The sequence below is a fragment of the Taudactylus pleione genome, unplaced genomic scaffold, assembly GCF_031769625.1.
Source record: "Taudactylus pleione unplaced genomic scaffold, aTauple2 ptg000451l, whole genome shotgun sequence".
NCBI lineage: Eukaryota > Metazoa > Chordata > Amphibia > Anura > Myobatrachidae > Taudactylus > Taudactylus pleione.
This window is the reverse complement of record NW_028284853.1, coordinates 6,124,726-6,147,941: the sequence shown is the minus strand read 5'-3', so window position 1 is coordinate 6,147,941 and position 23,216 is coordinate 6,124,726. Positions and strand designations below refer to the sequence as shown.

At 47.0% G+C, this 23,216-nt stretch overlaps 1 protein-coding gene across 1 annotated transcript; it reads left to right on the top strand.

Annotated features, from left to right (window-relative positions):
* Positions 1-778: 778 nt before the first annotated feature.
* TRAP1 (TNF receptor associated protein 1) lies at positions 779-14,470 on the top strand. Its single transcript, XM_088448180.1, has 18 exons — positions 779-974; positions 3,089-3,259; positions 3,965-4,047; positions 4,715-4,855; positions 6,439-6,510; positions 6,616-6,776; positions 7,314-7,423; positions 7,575-7,648; positions 7,767-7,922; positions 8,112-8,232; positions 9,629-9,698; positions 11,095-11,242; positions 12,156-12,341; positions 12,438-12,576; positions 12,669-12,754; positions 12,940-13,085; positions 13,495-13,567; positions 14,019-14,470. The coding sequence occupies exons 1-18, from the start codon at positions 881-883 to the stop codon at positions 14,118-14,120; spliced, it is 2,133 nt and encodes a 710-aa protein (XP_088304306.1). The 5' UTR covers positions 779-880; the 3' UTR covers positions 14,121-14,470.
* The last annotated feature ends 8,746 nt before the right edge of the window (positions 14,471-23,216 follow it).

The window sequence follows — 23,216 nt, the reverse complement described above, 5'->3', positions numbered from 1 at the left end:
TGTTTTGCAGGTTGTGAAATGAAGAAATAAGCCATACACTCGGCTACTCTCCAGCATGTATTGGGGACATCAGGCTATAATGGCGTAGATTAGGCGCCTGTTTACATTTTGCTATGGTGCCCGGTGATGTGGTGTTCCAGCCTTGGGCATGAGCAGCCCAGTCTGCCGTAGGCTGGTGCTGCCTGCAGCTTATTGTTGAGCCCCCATGCGGTTTGTCCCCTGCATTAGCTGTGACAAGCCCTGGCCTAAGAACGCTAGTTTTACGTTTAGCAATGGGGGGGCGTAATGTTGACTGTAGTTTTTTTCTTTCGTTGTTATAAGCGTTCATTATTTTCTTTAACCCTTTACACTCCAGTCACCATCATCAAGTAGGGCGACTTATCTAGAATAGGGCCCCATGTAACTAAATCTCAATATACGCACGTTGCAGCGCCATTCTGCTGCATTATTTCTACGCTAAGGGGTTTCGTGGGATGGATTCTCTTAGAAATATGGCAGAAAGTGTTTTGAAATTTTACAATTTTCCTGAATTACAAAGGGTACAGTACATCAATGCAGTGATTCACAGGACAAGCATTGGAAGTGGGGAATAATATGGAAATGTCTCTGGGTTACTCCAATATCATTATATGACTGTATCTGTACCACACAGAACTCTCTTTCCACATTGTCACTAGCTGTTGTGGAGCATGCTGGGAAATGTAGTTCCACAATAGCCAGACTATGCTCAGTGCCTGCAGGGTGACATTCCCAGACCCTGCTAAGCCCCGCCTTCCACCCCTGACGTCAGCCGGCCCGGGTCGCACGGATTGATCGTCAGGGACCGGGTCAGTCACACAGACAGTGTCACACACACACACACGAGGAGAAGGAAAAGAACATGGCTGCTGTGTCCCTGCTGCTGAGGGGAGGTCTGAGCCGGGTGCTGCTGAGAGCCCGGGCCGCGGCGCCCGTTTCTGGGAGGAGCCTGAGCGGTGAGTAGGGTGATGTCACGCCTGACTGATCTGACGTCACGTCACTTTCTTGAGCTCCCAGCGCCGCGGTCACATATCCCCCCACATGGTGCCCAGAGATCCATGTGTCCTTTATTACAGTGTATCATGTAACTGTGTATATATATATATATACACAGTATAATATATATATATATATATATATAATTACTGTAGTTACACAGTATACACCCTGTCCGTGCTGGACAGAGCAGTGTCATGTAACACAGGGCCAGATGTATGAAGCTCTGGGAAGTGATAAAGTGCAGAGTGATAAGTGTCCAGCCAATCGGCTCCCAACTGTCATTTTTTAAACAGTCTGTAACATGACAGTTGGGAGCGGATTGGTTGGTCGTTTATCACGCTGCACTTTATCACTTTCCTTAGCGTCATACATTTGCCCCACAGACTGATCCCCCCTCACAGTCAGGACAAGGTCATAGCTATTACACCATAGTGATTGGCACACTTCTCTCTTTCTCTCTGTATATACAAGGTTACATCTCCTAGTGCTAATGTCCAGTATGTAGTATAATTTGTCAATAACCATAGCTATATAAATAGTGACCTCACCAGGCAATGATATCCATCATCCTGTAACAGGGATACCCTGCATTTCTCCTTAATTTAAGATACCCACTAAAGAAGAAAAAAGAAAAATCATAATAAAAGCAGCACTGTGATCCGATACTTCTATACCAATAGCCCGTAATAGAATGCACTATATATATATATATATATATATATATAGTATACATATCTAAATTACTCCAATTATCAATATTAATGATTTTTTTTTTCTTATTGGGGTCTGGGTTCAACTTGTGGCCTGTGAATTGGTGCGCTCCTTTGCTGCACATACAGTAGCTCGGGTTCACCACCACGGTCCTCAAGGCACACTAACTGTCCAGGTTTTAAGGATAGCCATACTTCAGCACAGGTGATGTAATTAGTACCTCCTTTATTTTGATAACCATCTGTGCTCAAGCATGGATATCTCTAAAACCTGGACTGTTACTGGCGTAGCCCCAAGTTTCTGTATTATAATACACACCCCTATAGGACTGCAAAGTAAAATGTGCAATTTAGGGGTGAAATATTTGTGATTTAGGGAGCTGTTGACAGCATTCCAATACCATTGCAATGCCGCATTGCGGGCATCACTCACAATGCACCCAGAACTTAATAGTTCCCTTGGTGTCTATTTTTCTACTGCCCGACTTATGTGTACAGTATATTCAACATTACATAATCACCCTAAAGCTGCATACACACTGGACGATGTGTGTATTCAGCAAATTCGACAGCGACGGGCCTGGTGGAAGTGTCGGCAAAGAGGAACGACAGTGGGTGGGGGGAGCGAATCCATGCTGCATTCGGCAGCATGGCGTCGTTAACAATATCCCCAGATTGTGCTGCTTGTACAGGCGACTGGGGATATCGTTAACGACCCGCGGGAGCGAGCATCGTTCATCACTTAGAGCAGTGTTGGCTAACCTTGACACTCCAGCTGTTGTGGAACTATATATCCCAGCATGCCCTGCCACAGTTTTAGCATGCCCTAATAGCAAAACTTGTAGCAGTGCATGCTGGGTTATGTAGTTCCATAACAGCTGGAGTGTCAAGGTTAGCCAACACTGGCTTAGTGCATACACGCTGGACGATTTGAACGACATATAGTTCAAAGATGTTGTTATTGTTCAAATCGTTTAGAACTATCATCCAGTGTGTATGCGCCCTAACACTCCCATATGATTGGATATCAACTGTGTTCTTTGTTAGATGAAGATCCCACAATACATTGAGACCTAAGGGCTAACCTCATGTTTCACTGTCAGCCAAATTATTTTTAGTTACCACCTCGTTCTTGTATAAATATGGGAAGCAGGACAATTACTTTAGTAGTTGTAAATCTGTTAACATTTTCCAAAGATCTCACAGTGGTAACACCTATCTAAAACGTACCTCACATTGTTACAGACGGATAAATGCCCAATGTTTGATACAAATATTAGATTTTGTTTTGTATGAGACAAATATAGATTTCTGCATACAAATAAATGATGTGAGGACTGTGATCTTTCCCCCCCCCCCAGGCTATATCTCCGGGTACCAGCCCTCTCCCTGTCTGTCAGTGCTCCCGTCCAGGTATCACCAGTATAACCCCAGTCTTACATCATGCCGGAGATACACCACACAGACAGTAGAGAACAAGGAGGAGGAGCCTGTGGTGCACACTATTATCTCTGACACTGAGAGCGTGCAAGGTGAGCGAACCACTACTTGCTTGCTACATATAGTATGCAGTGCAGACATTGTGTACGAGGGAGCCTGTTGTCATGGAAGTTACATACTGTAGTCATTTGGAGCTGCATGGGTGTGCGTTATTGAGTCAGGTGTGGATAAGTCATGATGTTGAGTTTACCTTTCATACTGCTCTTGTACTGGATATTTATGCATAGCAGAAACATATATATAATATAGTATAACAACTACGTCATAGAACGGGATGTGGTCATAATCCCGGCAAATGGGATCCTGACCGCCGGCATCCTGAAAATAAGTAGTAGGGTTAGGGGGAGGGTTATGGTTAGGCACTAGGGGTGGTGGTTTAGGCTGTGGGGGGAAGGATTAGGTTTGGGCTGCAGGGAGGGGGAGATGGGGAGGGTTAGGATACCTACCGACAGGTGTCGGTATCCTAACCCTATTGAGAAGCCGGCGTCGGGAGTTTGACTGCCGCGATCTCAAGCGCTGGCATCTCATACCCAACCCGTCTAGAACTACATTATTGCAATGCTTTTAAATAAGACGGAGTGGCTCCTTCTATCACTTAACTGAGAGCACTATAATCTCTGTTGACGTGGAGGGTTATTGTACATGGATTGTACAAGTTGCTGCTCTCCAGGATATATGAATGACATGCTAAATTGGAACTAAAAAGGCTACTACATACATTTCCATATGTATTGCAGGTTCTGCCTCTAAGCACGAGTTTCAGGCGGAAACCAAGAAGCTCCTGGACATTGTTGCCCGTTCATTATACTCTGAGAAGGAGGTACATGTTTGTAACATATGGTATTGGTGGCACAGTGGTTAGCATTGTGGTCCTGCAGCACAGTGGCCTTGGGTTTTATTCTATATAATAGTTTGTATATTCCCTGTGTGTGTGCACTCACGTCCCACGGTATGTAGACATACTGGTAGGATAATGTGCGTTAGACTACTCTGTCCCTAGTCTGTGTATCTGTGTACCTATATTCTCTGTGGTCACTGCAGTTATGAGTGATGTTATAAGTGTTGCTCGTTTCTGCACGATGTACAGGTGAGTGCGCACAAATCCTGTATATACGTTGGGCTTACATTGTCCATATTCATGCATTAAATTGCACAATGTAGGGGCGACGTAGCCTGCCCTTGTCTGCGTTGAAACACCATCACAACAGGACATCGCCCAAACATCGCTCCTTATTGAATGAACCCCTCTGATTGCTATGTGTAATAATGCTGGCATTCTATAAATAAATGAGCATAATAATTCATTGTTCGTCTATAGCAGGACTGAAGCAGCTTTGATTGGTCAAAATTCTTAAATACCAATGACCTATATGATGCTAAAAAGTTACATAATGGTTTAGTCTGTTGTGTGATTTGTGGAACCAAAGTTTAAACCTAGATGAGCACTTACTGCTAGTCATGCATGACTCTGCTATACCCTCCTGCAGGTATTTATCCGGGAACTGATTTCAAATAGTAGTGACGCCCTGGAGAAGCTCCGTCACAAGCTCATGTTGCAGGGGATCGTCTTACCCGAGATGGAGATCCACCTACAGACAGACTGTGAGAAGGGCACCCTCACCATCCAGGTATCAGGAACATGGTGATAGGCCTCTGTTACTGCTGTATTACTGTCAGTACTGTACACTGATAGGCCATGTACAGAGCTCTGTTACTGCTGTATTACTGTCAGTACAGTACACTGACAGGCCATGTAGAGAGCTCTGTTACTGCTGTATTACTGTCAGTACTGTACACTGATAGGCCATGTACAGAGCTATGTTACTGCTGTATTACTGCAAGTACAGTACACTGACAGGCCATGTACAGAGCTCTGTTACTGCTGTATTACTGTCAGTACTGTACACTGATAGGCCATGTACAGAGCTCTGTTACTACTGTATTACTGCTAGTACTGTACACTGATAGGTCATGTACAGAGCTCTGTTACTGCTGTATTACATGTCAGTACAGTACACTAACAGGCCATGTACAGAGCTCTGTTACTGCTGTATTACATGTCAGTACAGTACACTGACAGGCCGTGTACAGAGCTGTTACTGCTGTATTACATGTCAGTACTGTACACTGATAGGCCATGCACAGAGCTCTGTTACTGTTGTATTACTTTCCAGTATAGTACACCGGTAGGCCATGGACAGAGATCTGTTATTGCTGTATTACATGTCAGTACTGTACACTGATAAGCCATGTACAGAGCTCTGTTACTACTGTATTACTGCCAGTACAGTACACTGATAAGCCATGTACAGAGCTCTGTTACTGCTGTATTACTGTACACTGATAGGTCATGTACAGAGCTCTGTTACTGCTGTATTACTGTCAGTACTGTACACTGATAAGCCATGTACAGAGCTCTGTTACTGCTGTATTACTGCCAGTACTGTACACTGATAGGTCATGTACAGAGCTCTGTTACTGCTGTATTACTGCCAGTACTGTACACTGATAGGTCATGTACAGAGCTCTGTTACTGCTGTATTACTGCCAGTACTGTACACTGATAGGTCATGTACAGAGCTCTGTTACTGCTGTATTACTGTCAGTACTGTACACTGATAAGCCATGTACAGAGCTCTGTTACTACTGTATTACTGTACACTGATAGGTCATGTACAGAGCTCTGTTACTGCTGTATTACTGTACACTGATAGGTCATGTACAGAGCTCTGTTACTGCTGTATTACTGCCAGTACTGTACACTGATAGGTCATGTACAGAGATTGATATATATATGAGAACAGTGTCTCTTTAATATGTTCACCAGTGTCTGTATTAGAGCCTACCCAGCTCACACTAATCCTACCCATACTAATGTCCTGAACAGTCCCAGTCTTCACTTTAAGCCCCACTCACCCCTCTTGTCTCAGCTGTGCCCTCCTCCCATTAGATTGAGCAGGACTCTCGGTGCCCATTGCTTGTTTGCCTTTATTTTATCTACTTTTTATTTCCCTGTTTCATTTATGTGCTGCTTTCCCCACCGCCTGGTGTTGTGGGGCCTTTTAGCACCATGAAAGTCAACAACAAGAATGAAAAATAATAATAATAATAATGTGTTGCTGTTGAATTGCTACTAATATCTTGATGCGGTAAACAAGAATAAAATGCCAGCTGTGCTTATCTCACCCGATATGTGACCTCTTCCCTGCAGGACACTGGCGTGGGGATGACACCGGAGGAACTAATCTCCAACCTGGGGACCATCGCTCGCTCTGGGTCCAAGGTAAGAGCTCAAGCAGCGGCAGACACACAGTGTTCCCATCCCCATATATCATGGTACATGGTGCTGCTCAGTATATACTCTATATGTCGCCATCCTTGTCTGTAGGCGTTCCTGGATGCCCTGCAGAGCCAGGCAGACACCTCTGGGAAGATCATAGGCCAGTTTGGTGTCGGCTTTTACTCCGCCTTCATGGTTGCAGACAAGGTTGTTGTCTTTTCACGGTCTTCAGATCCTGAGAGCACTGGGTACTGCTGGACTTCTGATGGGTAGGTACATGAAGGTCAGGAAATAGTAGTGTTCATTCTAGCACCCTGCACCTGTCACAACCTGTGCAGTTCCTCTTTCCTGCCTGGGGTGTCACTCTCTGCTCTTGTGCTCCTAGCATCAGCTGAGTGTACTAGAAGCACCAGAGCAGAGAGCGACACCCCAGGCAGGAAAGAGAAGCTGCACGTGTTGTGACAGATGCAGGGTACTAAAATGAACACTAGGAAATAGTCTGAGCAATGTCTATTCCTAGCACCAGCCTGATACCATACAGCAGACCTGGCCAACCTGTGGCTCTCCAGCTGCTGTGAAACTACAACTTCCAGCATGCCCTGCAACAGGTTTGCTATTAAGGAATGCTAAAACTGTGGCAGTGCATGCTGGGACTTGTAGTTTCACAACAGCTTGGAGAGCCACAGGTTGGCCACGGCTGCCATAGAGTAATGACACTGTCAGATCCAGTGTTTGGCTACATGTTGTACATCCTTCTATGATCACATTATTATATCCCCTAAGTACTAAGTCCTACCTGTCATTAGGTCCGGTGTCTTTGAAATGGCAGAGGCCAGCGGTGTGAGACCGGGCACAAAGGTCGTCATCCACCTTAAGGAAGACTGTAAAGAGTTTGCCAGTGAGGACAGAGTAAGAGGTGGGTCATTATTATTGTATTTATAAACATTTACCTTCTGAAGCGCCGGCGTGTTCTGTTGCGCCTTTGTGACCACATACTACTATTCTTTGTGTAGAAGATACGTGATTATCGCATAGACCTCTTATTCCTATGTCTTATCACATTGCAGAGGTGGTAACGAAGTACAGCAATTTTGTCAGCGCTCCCCTTTACTTGAATGGCAAGAGGATTAATACCCTGCAGGTAGGAGATGAGCTCGTCCTGTTCCTCTATTCCCAATGTCTGTCCTCACAGCTCACTTCCCTCCTCTCTGCTTCGGCAGTTTCTTGTGTCGCTTCCAACACCATCTTGTTCCCTTCAGGCTCTGTGGATGATGGATCCCAAGGAGATTGGGGAGTGGCAGCATGAGGAGTTCTATCGGTTTATAGCCCAAGCGTACGACAAACCGCGCTACACTCTTCACTACAAGGCAGACGCGCCTCTAAATATCCGCAGCATCTTCTACGTGCCGGAGATGGTGAGTTCTGATCAGGCCACAACCTATTCACTCCAGAGAGGAAAGTATATGGAGGCAGAATCAGCCTTTATCCCTGTATGTGTAATCCTCCTAGGTGTTCCTTACATGCGTGAGTGTGATACCCTCTTTGTACACAACTTTGTGCAGAGCAGTTCAGTTACAATATTCACCATTCCTTCCTGTGTGCAGAAACCCTCCATGTTTGATGTAAGCCGGGAGCTGGGGTCCAGCGTCGCTCTCTACAGCCGCAAAGTCCTCATCCAGACCAAAGCCACCGATATTCTACCCAAGTGGCTGCGCTTCCTGCGAGGTGAGCAGGTCATATATGCACTTCCCAGCACACGTGTGTAACCGTGGTAGAATGAGCCGACGCACCAAACAAGCTGCGCTTTTCTTTTTGATCATTGCTACACACCATGTCTGCAGCTGCTGGGCCGGATGAAACAAGAGTACTTCCATCTTTCTAGCTGCAATGGTGGTTGAGATAGAGGGACTTAAATGACCTCCCCCCATCTTTTACACTCATTTTTCTTCTTTTTTTGTTGTAAAAGGGACATCGGCAGCTGCCAGAGCGGATCAGGAAGCGACTTAAAGTCCCTCTATCTCCCCCAGCATATCAGATAGAAAGGTACCTAGGTGCCCTTATAAAAGCTTTATACCCTGTGATCGGCGTGATCACCAGATATACATTCCCTGCAGTGCAGAAAAATCTTGGGGGTATATTTACTAAAGTGCAGGTTTTTAGAAGTGGAGATGTCGCCCAGTAGCAACCAATCAGATTTTAGCTATTCTCTTCTAGAACAGGGGTGGGCAATAAGAAGCCCTCCAGCTGCTGCTGCTGAACTACACATCCCAGGATGCCTTGCAACAGTTTTAGTATGGCCAGATAGCAAAACTGTGGCAAGGTGTGCTGGTATGTGTAGTTCTACAACAGCTGGGGGGGGGGCACTAATTGCACACCCCTATTCTAGAAGATGTTAGTTCAATGATAAGTAGAATCTAATTGGTTGCTATGGACAACATTTCCACTTCTAAAAACCTGCTCTTTAGTAGATAGACCCATTGTAGTCCAGGGTTTGGAGAAGATCTCCTACAATCTGGCTTCCTATAATTAAAGGGCACCCACATGTTGGGTATCTTTAGTACCTATTGTCTGGTAATTACCTGTTATCACCAGACAACTTTACCGTGCGCTACAGAAAACAAATATATTTTGTATTTGGACAGGAGGGCACCACCATGCCAATAATATCCCCTAAGACCGTGGGGGCACCAGAATTTAAATGATGAGAGTACCTCCTTTCAATTGATGGGGCCCCTTAGCAGCTATTGTTTGGAGATCATCCATGGGGGAGGGTCCTATCTCCCCTATACTCAGCCATCTCAGCTTATGGTATACTTCCTTGGAATCTTCGTTTTAAAAAAATAAAAATTTACTTTTCTTTGGCCCATTTTTGTTGAAAGGTTTTTGATGAGAAAAATGACTAATTGTATTTTCTGAAAATACAAAGTCTTCTGTAAAAACAATGTATAATATGTGTGGGTTCTGCATTGATATTAATGTTGTAATGTGACCAGCGTAAATGTGGAAATATGGCCTCAGAAACCCCTCAGCAGCGATGGAGCGATAGCCATTACATTGTAAGCAACTTTTTTTAAATTTTAAAAACTGAAAACAGGTGATAAAATGATTGTTCTGTTTGCAGGGGTTGTGGACAGTGAGGATATCCCCCTGAATCTGAGCCGCGAGTTACTACAGGAGAGCGCACTGATTAGGTGAAAATCGCATCATGGAGATCATTCATTTTAGTATTGGTGATTACCAAATGTCACGGCTAGCTGTGTACCTGTATTTCATTGGAACATTTTTTGTAGGAGATAGACTAGGAGGGGTATTGCTGCAGGGTCCAAGAGATGTTTGTTTGTTTTTTAGTATGATAATGTATTACCTGGCTGTTTTATTCTCCTGATCCAATGCCTGCGGCTCGCTGGTACCCGTCTTGCAGCCAGTATACAGGTGGTCCTCCCTGCAATAGGATTGCCTGATTACTGTTAGAGCTGCCACACGTGGGTTTGTATCGCTTGTGCGTGACGATCTGTAACACTGGATAAGCATAGAGTAGTCCCGGGATATAACTTAGTGCTCCGAATGTTGGCGCAGTTATGTGGAAGTTGCATGTAGCTCAAGATACGTCCCACTCACAGACAGCAGTATGTCTGCATCCAGTGTACATACAAATCTGTGTGCATGCATGCACGCCATGATGCGGCTTAATAGTGTTAATTAAAAAAAAAATGTATTACCCTATTTGTACACATTATAATGTCATGAAGTGTCCTTTAAACAAGAGAATAATGTCATGTTAGAATGCCCGAATAGACAGCCACAACTTGATATAATAATATGACTGCAGTGCTAATGAATGAAGTACTATCAGCTGGAGGGGTCAGTACATAAGCAGCCAATTGGAAGGGGTTAGATTCTGCTGCTGGAGACGTCCTCATCATGTGTCTTTGCACCAGGCCTCCAGTTGCTGCAGTAGATAAGCCTAAGAAATGTATCTGGGTATGCGTCCATTTACATAACCATACTGTACTCACTAATAATTGCCCACCCCCAATTCCATTGCTCCAGGCGTAAAGGCCTGCAAGCCGAAGACACAAATCTAGATAGACTGCGAAATGTGGACACGTGCGCTGTAGGGGAAATGCGTATAATGGCTCCACAGAAACTGATGGTCACCTAACCCTAAATGAGGCCCCTAATTGGTGTGGAGTTGTCTGGTGCCTCTTGCCAGGTTAATGTCAGCCTCCTTTTCCCCATAGAGAGACAGGTGTTTTCTGTTTGTCTGAAAATGTTTAGGGCAACCCTGAATATGGTATAGCAGCCAGTCATCTACTGCCCAAAGCAAATGTACAGGAGACTAGGGGCCGCCTGTACCGTTTCCAGACCTCAGTGAGGTCACATTTTCCCCATGATCAGTATCTGGATGTTACACGTCTTCCTTGCCGCTTACAGGCAGGTCAGTGTGCATGTGGCAGCAATATCATCAGGGACTAGACGTGATAGAATAATGTAATCACCATATGCTGAGACCGTTGATAGGAAGTTATGGAGAGAGGATTTGGGATCAGTAACGATTACAATTTCTCTTAACCAACCACCTCCTAGGAAACTACGGGATGTGCTGCAGAAACGACTGATCAAATTCTTCCTTGACCAGAGTAAGAAGGACCCTGAGAAGTACAGCAAGTTCTTCCAGGACTATGGGCTCTTTATCCGAGAAGGGATAGTGACAACCGCAGAACAGGAGGTCAAGGTGAGGATACAGTTAGTATGTGATTGATTGAAACCCTTTTATTGCATATTCAGTTTAGGCCTCTGTTACGGAGCTGGAAGGATTTGTATGTAAGACTTTCTTCATGATAATCTGTATGTCCTAGTGAAAGCAGGATCAGATATGGAGATGAGACTCTCTGCATTATGACTTAATGGACTTTCCTTCATGCATTGGACACCAATGAAAAGTGCTTATCTTCTAGAACAGGGGTTCTTAACTCCAGCGATCCAAAACAATACCCCAAACAGGCCATGTTTTCTGTTTTTCGTGGTTGGGGACCATGGGATGGGTGGCAACCCTTCTTTGTGGAACACATCAGCTTCCTGAGATGTAGCAGAGATCCTCCTACAGGCTTACTGCTGAGTTGGTGAGACGGACAGTATGTGATGGCCCCCTCCACTATCAGGGATACGTTTCCATACACAACACATTCTGCAAGGAGAACCAAACATTGCAAAGCTGGGAGACATGTCGCATTTGTTCTTGCTGAGAAGATCACAGAAAGCCACAGGGCTGTGCTCTTCATGTCTCTTAGAGAACATGTCTTATATAGAGCACTCCATACCTAGGTTTCCATAGAGTATTACCTTCTAGTAACTCAGGGGTCTATGTACTAAGCCTTGGAGAGCGATAAAGTGGATAGAGACATAGTACCAACTAATCAGCTCCTAACTCATTTTTTAAACACATCCTGTAATGTGGCAGGAGCTGATTGGTCGGTACTTTATCTCCGTCCACTTTATCTCTCGCCAAGGCTTAGTCCATAGACCCCATAGTCTGTAGCTTTAGCGCTGTACAGAGACTAGAAGCCACCTGTGCCGGAAGCGGAGTGTGTAGACCAATCTGTGTGCATTTATTCATGTCTGAGCCTTTTCCATCCTGCCTCTTTCAGGAGGACATTGGGAAGTTGCTGCGGTTTGAATCCTCAGCCCTGCCTATGGGTCAGCAGACCAGCCTGACCGACTACTCCAGCCGTATGCAAGCAGGAACACGCCACATCTACTACCTGTGTGCACCCAACCGGCACCTTGCAGAGCACAGCCCTTACTTTGAAGCCATGAAGCAGAAGCACACGGAGGTAGTATACACCTATTCCTCACAGTCCCATTATCCCCCTCGTCTGTTGTTTCTCGCTTGCGCTGAAGTTACAGATCTTCCCTGATGGTCCCACCAGGTCCTGTTCTGCTACGAGCAGTTTGACGAGCTCACTATGCTGCACTTGCGGGAGTTCGATAAGAAGAAGCTGATCTCTGTGGAAACAGATATTGTGGTGGATCACTACAAGGAGGAGAAATTCGAGGACAGTCGGCCAGGTACAGTAGCCCATGTTTTCTCCTTTTGCTGGCATGGAAGAGTAGATACCTTGGATACTTACTTAGACCTTTTTGTCTCGCTTGTCCCTTAGCGTCCGATAAATTGCCAGAGAAAGAAGCAGAAGATTTGATGGCCTGGATGAGGAACGGCTTAGCAAATCGGGTGACTAACATCAAGGTACAAACCGCTCCCTCTCGGCTTCTTTTGTCGACTGTGCTTACTATTAATTTTACTTTGATGTTTCTACTTTCTCTAAGACTATTATGGTTTTTAATTAAAGTTTTTGGTTGCATTATAACTGAGTGAGCTGTGTCCGTGTCCTCTGACCCTTAATAACCTCTAACCCTGTGTTCTCTGTGCAGGTTACACCACGTCTAGACACCCACCCAGCTATGATTACCGTGCTGGAGATGGGGGCTGCCCGTCATTTCCTGCGCACACAGCAGCTCGCTAGGACCAGTGAGGAGCAGGCACAGATCTTGCAGCCCACTCTGGAGATCAACACGGGGTGAGGGTCTCAGGGAAGTAAGAACGCAACACTGAGGCTAAAGCAACCAGGAGAACTGTTTCAGTTTGTATGAATAATCAAATTTCCTAACTCCAATCGGGGTTCATTTAATCAATTACCCAAATAAATATACACCACTATAATGTTCCCTGTCCTGCGCTATGGACACTTGGTGGTGCCATGTGAATAAATTATAATAGATGACTTAATATTAATGACCTGAATTGCCTGAAGCACCAGCAGGTTGATTAAATTGTACCATTGGGCGTTTGCACTACACAGGGATAAGAGCTGACTTGTGGAGCACAGCAGGTAGAAAACAAGCGAATGCTCTTATGTAGTTAATGACTTTACGCCTTGTTGCCCAGACACCTTTATCTAATATTAGATTCCCGCTATTGCTTTTCAGACACCGTCTTATTAAGAAGCTCGGGCAGCTGAAGGACACCGACCAGGACCTGGCCAAGTTACTATTGGAACAGGTGAGTAACCAACCAGAAGCTGTAATACATTAGCATCATGTTAACGATCATCTATGAATTGCATCTATGAAGGTAGATTTCTGTACAGAAGGTGTAATGGTTAGCATTACTGCCTCACAGCGCTGAGGTTGTGGGTTCGATTCCCACTACGGCCCTAACTGTGAAGAGTTTGTATGTTCTTCCGGGTGCTCCAGTTTCCTCCCACACACCAAAAATATACTGGTAGGTTAATTGGCACCCAACAAAAATTTACCCTAGTGTGTATGTGTGTGAGCATGTGATAGGGAATATAGATTTTAAGCTCCACTGGGGCAGGGACTGATGTGAATGGCTAAAATATTCTCTGTAAAGCGCTGAGGAATATGTGTGCGCTATATAAATAACTGGTAATAATAAATACTATACTACAGTGTACTGTACGTCTGATATATCTCCCATTATTTCTGTACAGATCTATGACAACGCAATGATTGCTGCTGGGCTCAACGATGATCCCCGACCTATGGTAGGGCGTCTGAACGAATTGTTAACTAAAGCCTTGGACAAGCACTGATCCCACCCCCCAATTCTGTATCGTACGCCCTCCGCCGAGATCTCCGTCAGATACTGAAAGTTCCTACTTCCCGCTATATAGTTTATGGACATACAGATAAGCCAAGGATGAGTTCTGCACAGCTGCCATGTTTCCTATGGAAAAAACTTATAAAGGAACAGTCTAGTGCTTCTATTTATTTGACAGGCGCCACTCTCGTCCCAAACATTCCCCGAGGTATGCAGCAGACAGCTCGAGGTTAATGGCTGTCGCTCATTGTTACTGTGCGCTTAATTGGCCAGTTGAAACTGAACCATTGATGTCAATGTTACAATTGTTAACAAAAATAAGATATTATGAATTTGTACAAACCTCTTCTATTGTGGTTTTTATATATTCCTTCAGACATGGGACAAAATGTAAAATAATGTACTTAGTGTGAATTTCATGGGAATTTGTGTATGGGCAGCACAGTGGCATAGTGGTTAGCATTACTGCCTCACTGCACCAAGGTTATGAGCTCATTTTATGACCAAGGCCCTATCTGTGTGGAGTTTGGATCTTCCCGTGTTTGCATGTGTTTCCTCCCATACTCCAAAAACATACTGGTGTGGTGTGATAGGGAATATAGGGTCTCATTCAGAGCCGCTCGTTAGCGGCAGTACGCTCGTTCCGAGCGATGTTCGCACATCTGCGCATGCGTACGGTTTTTAGTACGCATGCGCGAACCAGTCAGTGCGGCCGAAAATCGTTTGTACGCTATATAGCGAGTGCCTGCTATTTTGAGTGACAGAATGAGGCGTATGTGGGTGGTAACAGGGGAAGGTGCTTGAAAACGGGGAGTGGAGATCCGTTCGCAGGCGTGCTTAAAGGTCAAAACGGGCGTTTTATGGGTGTGCATAATTAATACAGCAGCGTCATTGACCACGTCACTTGGTTGTTTTATAGGCAGAACTGCTCACAATATAGTGGTTGAAAAAAACAACCACAAGAATAGCGAGCAGTTCATACGCTGTTCGATGTACTCGATTAATCTAATAAATAGCGGACATGACGTATGATGCGAGCGGCCAGGGGGCGTTTTTATCAAATAAACGAGCGTATGTTTTTCTCGCTCGTTCAGACTTAGACGCGTGAACAGACCGCAATGTGCGAATGGATCATTTGAATAGCCACCCCTTGTTTTTGAACGAACGACTGCAAATAGCGAACGGCTCTGAATGAGGGCCATAGATTGTAAGCTCCACTGGGGCAGGAACTGATGTGAATCATTCATGTAAGTGCTACATAATATGTGTGTGCTGTATAATTAACTGTTACTAAATTATACATACACCAGGCTATATTGTACGGCCAAAAGTGCATTTGTTACTTCCCTTGTGCCTCTCACTCTTTATAATGGCATAACCTGTATATACACATACATCAGGCTTGCCTACCCTCCCGATTTGGCCGGGAGCCTCCCGATTATCGGGTGCCGCTCCCGGCCCCCACGGGAAGGCAAGCAAGCCTCCCGCAAGCCGCCATCTCTTCCTACTCCCCCCGCAGAGTTACTAGCAAAACCCCCGCAGCGGGGGGCCCGGTGACGCGATTCGCGCTGAATCGCGTCATCGTGGCCCCACCCCCCGCTTTACAATGCCGTTTACTCCGGCATTGTGAAGAGGGGGCGGAGCCGCGATCTCGCGGCCACGCACCCGGCTCGCACTGGCCATGCCCCCGCAACAACATTACCGTGCGGCCACGCCCCCCACTGTAAGCTGACATTCAGCCCCCTCCCGGAAGGAGGGAGCTGAATGTCGGCAAGTATGACACATATTATTTTTAACATTATTACTAATATATTATCATTTATTTTCTTAGTGCCACAAGAGTGTTCCATAGTGCCCTAAATAGGGGATACAACAAGAAACTACATTAGGCGGAGAATCATAATCACAAAATTAAATAATTACACTGAGGAGACGGGGAAGACGGCCCTGCTCGCAAGAGCTTACATTCTAGGGGGCGAAAACAATGAGGAAGAGGGGAGTAGAGCTGTGTGGTACAGAGGCTGGAGAGTTAGGAGGACGGGGTAGTAGGCTTGAATGAAAACAGTTGTAAGTGCGCCCTTCTAGGCTGGCACAATAGGTGACTCAGCGTGGAAGAGAATTGGAGAATCCTGGTATAACATCGTTATTGGCAGATTTTTTTTTTCGGCTCCATTTATCTGTGGATTGGGAACTCCCTAAAATGGCTAGACCCCGGCTAGGCAGGGATACATAAAGATACCTTTTGAGGAACATCTATACCTGTGCCCAGGTGAGTTCATTTCCCTAAGGGGGACATTTGTGTATATTACCCATACTACCTATACTAAGGAGGAAGAGATAAAGATACCTTTTGATGAATGCATCTCACCTTTATTAGGTGAGTTAATTATTAACCATCCAGTCCTGATTGAATAACATCTAGAACAGGCTTGTCCAACCCGCGGCCCGCGGGCCGCATGCGGCCCAGGCCGGCTCGTAATGCGGCCCGCATACCTCTCAAGTGTCCCGGATTCAGCGGGACATTCACGATATGTCCCGCTGTTCCGGGATTGCTCACTGTAGTCCCGGCGCCCCCAGACCACGCCCCCACGCTCTCCTTCATTCACTGTGCCGCCAGCGTAATCACCAGTGGCGGGCTGGGCCGGGGGGCAGGGTGCCATGTGCCCCCCGGGCCGCAGCGTCATGCGGGCCGGTGCAGTCTGTGTCACTGTGACACAGACTGCACCGCGTGTGTAGCGCCGTCCGGTCAGCGCTACACAGCACAAACACACAGCCGCCGGAGCCGGCAGCTTTGTGTTTGCTGTAATCAGCAGCCGCTGAGAGTCTGTCAGACTCTCAGCGGCTGCTCCCACTGCGGGAGCCATCTTCCGGCTCCCGCAGTGGGTAATGGGAGAGCCGTCGTCATGACAACGTCTCTCCCATAATGCAAAGCGGCCAGAGGAGCCAGTGGAAGCGTCAGGACCAGGAGCGGGAGTTTCAGGTAAGTGTTTTTTTTCTCTCTCTACTAGGGGGGGGATTACTGTGGGGGCACTACCAAGGGGGGGGATTACTGTGGGGGCACTACCAAGGGGGGGGGTTACTGTGGGGGCACTACCAAGGGGGGGGATTACTATGGGGGAACTACCAAGGGGGGGGATTACTATGGGGGCACTACCAAGGGGGGGGATTACTATGGGGGCACTACCAAGGGGGGAGGATTACTATGGGGGCACTACCAGGGGGGGATTACTACTGGGGGCACTACCAGGGGGGGACTACTACTACTGGGGGCACTACAAGGGGGGGACTACTACTACGTTACTGTTATTTTATTTTATGTGCGGCCCAAACCAAGTTTTCATCTTCTAATGTGGCCCAGGGAAGGTGAAAGGTTGGACACCCCAGATCTAGAACATACTGGATTAATCCATAGACTGTTCTTTCTTCCATTTTTTTCGTCTGAGAGGGAGAAATCTCACTATAACTTGGATAAAAAAGGGGACCACTCCATCAAATACAAGGACAGCGCCCATTGGACCATTCATTTTGTATTGTTTATATGTCTTAAGGGGTAGTGCTCCTGAGTGTGGACTAGGGCTGCAGTCCGGAAGCGCAGGCTGTTGTGGTATTCTTTTCTTATTATTGAGATGACCGATGGCTGACATCACACTCAGTGCTGTGGTTAATGCTCGGTCTGGCCAGCGTTGGGCTAGCCCCTCACATTTAAAGCTTGTCTCTAAAATACTTTGTGCTGCACTTGCCTAATAACATAGCAAGAGGTGTAGCTACTGTAATAACCGTACACTTAATATACTGTTTTTTTCCTGCATGTGATGGTAGCAGAACACAGCCTGCTTGATATTCATAAGGGGGTTTTGTAAACCAGGAGCACTGATTGATAATACCACATTATGGACTTCCCCCAAGTACTCAGGTTTAATAGGTTCTCACCATCTACAAAACTGTCTTTCTTGCGGTCTCCTCATTTCCTGGAGGACCCAGCTCATTCAGTACCAGGGCCCAGACCATGACTGTGTGTCCCATTTTGAAGAATAAATGCAACAGGCTGTTGTGGTGATGCCCATAGCAGCCAAACAGCTTCTATCGTTTTCTAGGATGCAACAGAGAAATGAAAGTTAGAATCTGATTGGTTGCTATGGGAAACTCCACCACTTTTCATTTTAACCAAATCCACCTCATAATGTGCCCACTGCTGCTTCCAGCGGTTCCAATGAGCAGATGAAGGAACAAATGAAAAAAAATAAAATATATATATATATATATATATATATATATATATATACACACACACACACACAGTATATTTTGTAATAGTCAACAGCGATGCTTCTCATCTCCCCACATACCAACCCCATTCTTTCCCGTGTCAGGTCTAATATGAACAATACAGGAAACCGGGCGCTGTGGTCTAAAAAGGGGTGAAATCTAGAAGCAGCTACACCTGAGGGGTGGCTAGCCCCTAATAGGAAAGATGAATGGAAAAGGAGGGAGCGCTAATAGAAGTCATAAAACATTTATAACAATTCATAGGGATAAAGGTAAAAATCACATATGGAAAGACATATAAAATGTAAATATATTGCAATATAAACTATAAATATATAAACTTAGCCTCATATATTTAAGTAAATGAGGACAGCAGCATTGTTACCATATGAATAATGTCCGTGGTTAAGAGGTATTAAGTGCTGTTGCAAGTGACCTATAAAAGATCATAAATGTCCAATCATATATAGAAGGATGATTCCATTTCCAGAAAAATTGGTTAGTGAAAATTCTGTGAACCAGTGCTATCCTGACTAATGTTCTTGCACTGTGGTGAAAAATGTGTCCCAATAAGTAGTCGTTGGCGAGGGTTAACCCAGATGGGTATAATGACTTGAAATATGAATGGATATTAAAACCAGTACTTAGCTGATAGGTGAAGATGACCGGACCGGTCTCGATATGAATCAGTCAGTGTTCCTCCTAATCCCGTCCTCTCGTGGCAGGCAGTGTCCGGAATGCCGCTCTGAGGTTGCCTTGTGGAAGGAAGACAACTGTATAAAGGTAGTGCTCCGTCTGAGCTGGTCCGTATGTACTGGAGTGTGAAATGCAGTCCCTGGTCACACCGCGAGCAGGACGGGTGGAGCCGATGTAAGGCAGCTCACCCTTGGTGCAGGGGATGCAGCGGCTGATGGAAAAGCCAGTCGGGCTGGGCAGAGATAGCTTGAGGAGATCTGAGCAGTCCTGTAGTGCAATAGACCATGGGTGGTGAGAATATATGTGTTTCTCTGCCTGTGGTAGTCTGGCAGTTTCCTCAGCTTTATTATTACTCTACAAATTAGATGTCAGCTTGGACACCTCCCTCCCAAATCTAAATCTCTCTGCACATTATAAATCTGCCCCACCTGCAGTGCAGCATGGTTTCACCAAGATGATCAGTTGAGAGAGATATCTCTCCCTGGGCCTGATTCAGACCCGGTCGCAAGCGCTGTGCGCTCACAACCGGGTCGATAGTGGGCCAGTGTGCATGCGCGAGACCCGAATAGCGACGGGCAAACCGTCGCTCCGGGTCTCGCACCTAAGGGGGCGTGCTGTCGATGTTGAGTGACAGCACGCCCACTTTGGTGGGCAGGCCGGGGGAGTGGCTGCCCAAACGGAGGCGTTCCCATGTGAACGCCTACGTTTGGGGGCGGCCCCACTGACATCACAAGTGATGTCAGTGGGAGAGATTTCGGCTCTGTTAGAGCCGAAATCTCTCTGGGGCTTGCGGCAACGAGACACTACCACAAGGGTCTCGTTGCAAGCCCGATGGTCGCGATGGTCTTGACCATCACGACCATCTTCCTGGCCGCTCGCTATAGCTGTGGGTGGTCACCCACAGCTATGCGAGCGGCCAGGAGGCCGGTCTAAAAAAAAAGACCGGCCCTGATTCAGAGCGAGCGCTCTGCAAGAGTGTCCGGCTCTGAATCAGGGCCTCTATTCTAAGTCTGAATCAGGCCCTCAGTGCGTCCACCCTGCCAGCGTCATGCCTGTCCTGTTACTGGAGCAGTGATCCTGTAGTAGGAGCACCCGCCCGGCTGTGGTCTGTTACGTATGGCGGTTGTTGTGTCTGGAGATAATTCCACTCTGTCCTTGCTCTCCTGTCACCCAGGATTAGTCGTAACATCTGTTGCCAGTATAGTGCGGAGTCAGGGAGAGCGGCTGAGAGCATGTGAGGCCGGGATACATACACAGCACAGGTCTGAAATGCACAATCACTACAGCAAAGTATTTTGATTTTTGTTTTCTTTTAAAATGTGGGGTGATGCGGAGGCAGATGGTGGATTATATATTGCAGAGGTTCCCAAATTCTGCCATTGCTGTCCAGGTTTTGAGCACAGGTGACTTAATTACAGGGGTGAATTTATAATGGGCAGAGCTGTAGCCAAGCAATTTGGTGCCCTGTGCCAGAAAGAGAATTGGTGCCCTCCCCAGGGGCGTATCTATAATGGGTGCAGCCAGCTCCCCCTTCTGTCTCCAGCAAGCAAGCCCCCCTTCTGTCTCCAGCCAGCAAGTCCCCCCTTCTGTCTCCAGCCAGCAAGCCCCCCTTCTGTCTCCAGCCAGCAAGTACCCCCTTCTATCTCCAGCCAGCAAGCCCCCTTCTGTCTCCAGCTGGCCAGCCCCCCCTTCTGTCTGCAGCCAGCAAGTCCCCCCTTCTGTCTCCACCCAGCCCCCCCTTCTGTCTCCACCCAGCCAGCTCCCCCTTCTGTCTCCAGCCAGCAAGCACCCCTTCTTGCTCCAGCCAGCTACCCCTTCTGTCTGCAGCCCCCAGCCCCCCCTTCTGTCTCCACCCAGCCCCCCCTCTGTCGCTAGCCCCACCCCTTCTGTCTCCAGCCAGCAAGCCCCCCCTTCTGTCTCCAGCTAGCCCCACCCCTCCTGTCTCCAGCCCAGCACTTGCTCTCACTTACCTTCTTCTTGAAGGCACGCAGCTCCTCTCTTCCAGTGGCGGCGGTGACTGGGGAAGTGGGCAGGCAGTGGGCCCCCTGCCCGGGTACACTGACTCTGTTTAGTTGCAGTACTGTAAAGAGGGTTTTGTGAGCCATGAATGGGCCCAACTGAGGCATCGGCCGCACCACCCTCCCTGCGGCTCTCCCCGTTTAGCAAACGCTGGCTTTCATGCATCAGAGGCACTGGGAACATTGTGGCGGGTAGCCGGTTCTGCCCTCAGGGCTGCTGCACTCTGTGCGGCAGCACCACCATAGTTACGGCACTGATAATGGGTGCAGGGTGTGCGGTACACACGGGCCCCTGGGCCAGGGGAGCCCACACTGCACACCCCGCACCCATATTATACTTACCACTCCAGAGGCCCACGTGGGTGCCGTGTGTCAGCGCTGAAAAAAACACCTGGAAAGCTGCCACCGCTGCCATTTTCCTGGCGTTTTGACATTCGCAGTATGGAAAACACTGGAAAAATGGCTGCCGCGCCATTTTCCTGGTGACCTGTGCATGCGCTGTAGACTCTGGACACAGACTAGTGCTCAGAGTCTACCGCTGTAGCGCTGCACTCAGTGCACTGCCGGCCGCCGGAGAGAGAGGAGGGGGCCCTGGACGGAGTCTGCACACGGGTCCCCTCCTCTCTTGAAACGCCACTGCTTAATTAGAAGCTCGGTCAATTTGATTTAACCATCTGGACTGAAGCACGGATATCCTGAATACTTGTACTGTAATGGCGGAGTTTGGGAACCTCAGATATACAGTCAGGTGCATAAATATTGGGACATTGACAGAATTTTCATATTTTGGCCTCTATTCACCACCACAATGGCTTTGAAATTAAACAAACAATATGTGCTTTAACTGCAGACTTTCAGATTTGAGGGTAATTTCATCCAAATCAGGTGAACGGTGTAGGAATTACAACGGTTTCTATATGTGCCTCCCACTTTTTAAGGGGACAAAAGTAATGGGACAAACTAAACAATCCTAAATCTAATTTTCACTTTTTAATACTCTGTTGCAATTCCTTTGCAGGCAATTACAGCCTGAAGTCTGGAACTTAATGATGCGATCATCAGGCCCCGCCCCTGTCACCACCCTCCTGCTTCTCTAATGGGCCCCATCCATCTGCGATGGATTGCCGCGATGCTGCAACCTGGCATTGCAGAAATCCAACATGTATTTTGCCGATTTGACGATCGCGATCAAAAAATTATCGCGATCGTCAAATCGCAGACATTTAACATGGCAGATGTCTGCGATCTGGCAACAGATCGCAGAACATCGATGGTGCGCGATCGGAAGTTTCCGATGGGCGATCGGAAATTTCCGATCGCATCCCTGCATCGCGACGATCCGTCGCAGATGTATGGCCTCCTTTACCCGGGCTTCTCCCGGGAAGAGGAGGCATGTATGGCAACAATACAGCATGTATATTGTCATATATGATATATGTCAGAATTAATGGTATTCCGTAGTGATATGTGCATACCTGCGTTCAGTTTTTCTTGCCGCTCCAGAAGAGTTCACAGAGGAGAGAATAAGGCGGCCACTGTGGGGAAGACAGGGCAGGTGAATTATTAATTTAACCCCCACCCACCCATTATGCTCATTCTGTGCCTTCCTACTGCCTCCATTACACTCCTCACATCATGTCACTGCCCCTGTCACATGCACCCCTGTCCTCACTGGCACATCACTCATCTCCTGATATACTCTGGGCTGCTGTGGAACACTGTCTTTCACTATATAACTCAGTCTGTGACGGATTTAATGCGAGTACAGCAACTACCACCTGTGGGTCATACAAGACGGACGGCCATTATTAACCTATCGTATGCTGGAGTGGGTTAGAGAGCACACAGGGTCCGCAGCTTGCCAAGGAGAAGAGGACACTGTGCCAGCTGGTCCAGGGAGGGGTGAGGTGAAGAGAGGCAGAGGATGGGTGGGTGGGGTATTGAAGTCACAAGAGATTAGGCCTGGCGCTCTGTGCCTGAAATCCTGTGTGATTAGCACAGGCAGAGCTGAGATGATAGGGCATTAAGAAGGGACACAGTACAGAGACATGGATTGCTCCTGTTCATCGTGTGAGGGATCCTAGAGGCTTGAGGCTGGACAAGGGCAA

Excerpts from the sequence above, each read along its gene's own strand:
- TRAP1 (XM_088448180.1), top strand. The coding sequence starts at position 881 with ATGGCTGCTGTGTCCCTGCTGCTGAGGGGAGGTCTGAGCCGGGTGCTG. Across the intron at positions 6,511-6,615 it reads TCGCTCGCTCTGGGTCCAAG|GCGTTCCTGGATGCCCTGCA; the intron begins GTAAGAGCTCAA and ends CCTTGTCTGTAG. Across the intron at positions 13,568-14,018 it reads CCAAGTTACTATTGGAACAG|ATCTATGACAACGCAATGAT; the intron begins GTGAGTAACCAA and ends ATTTCTGTACAG.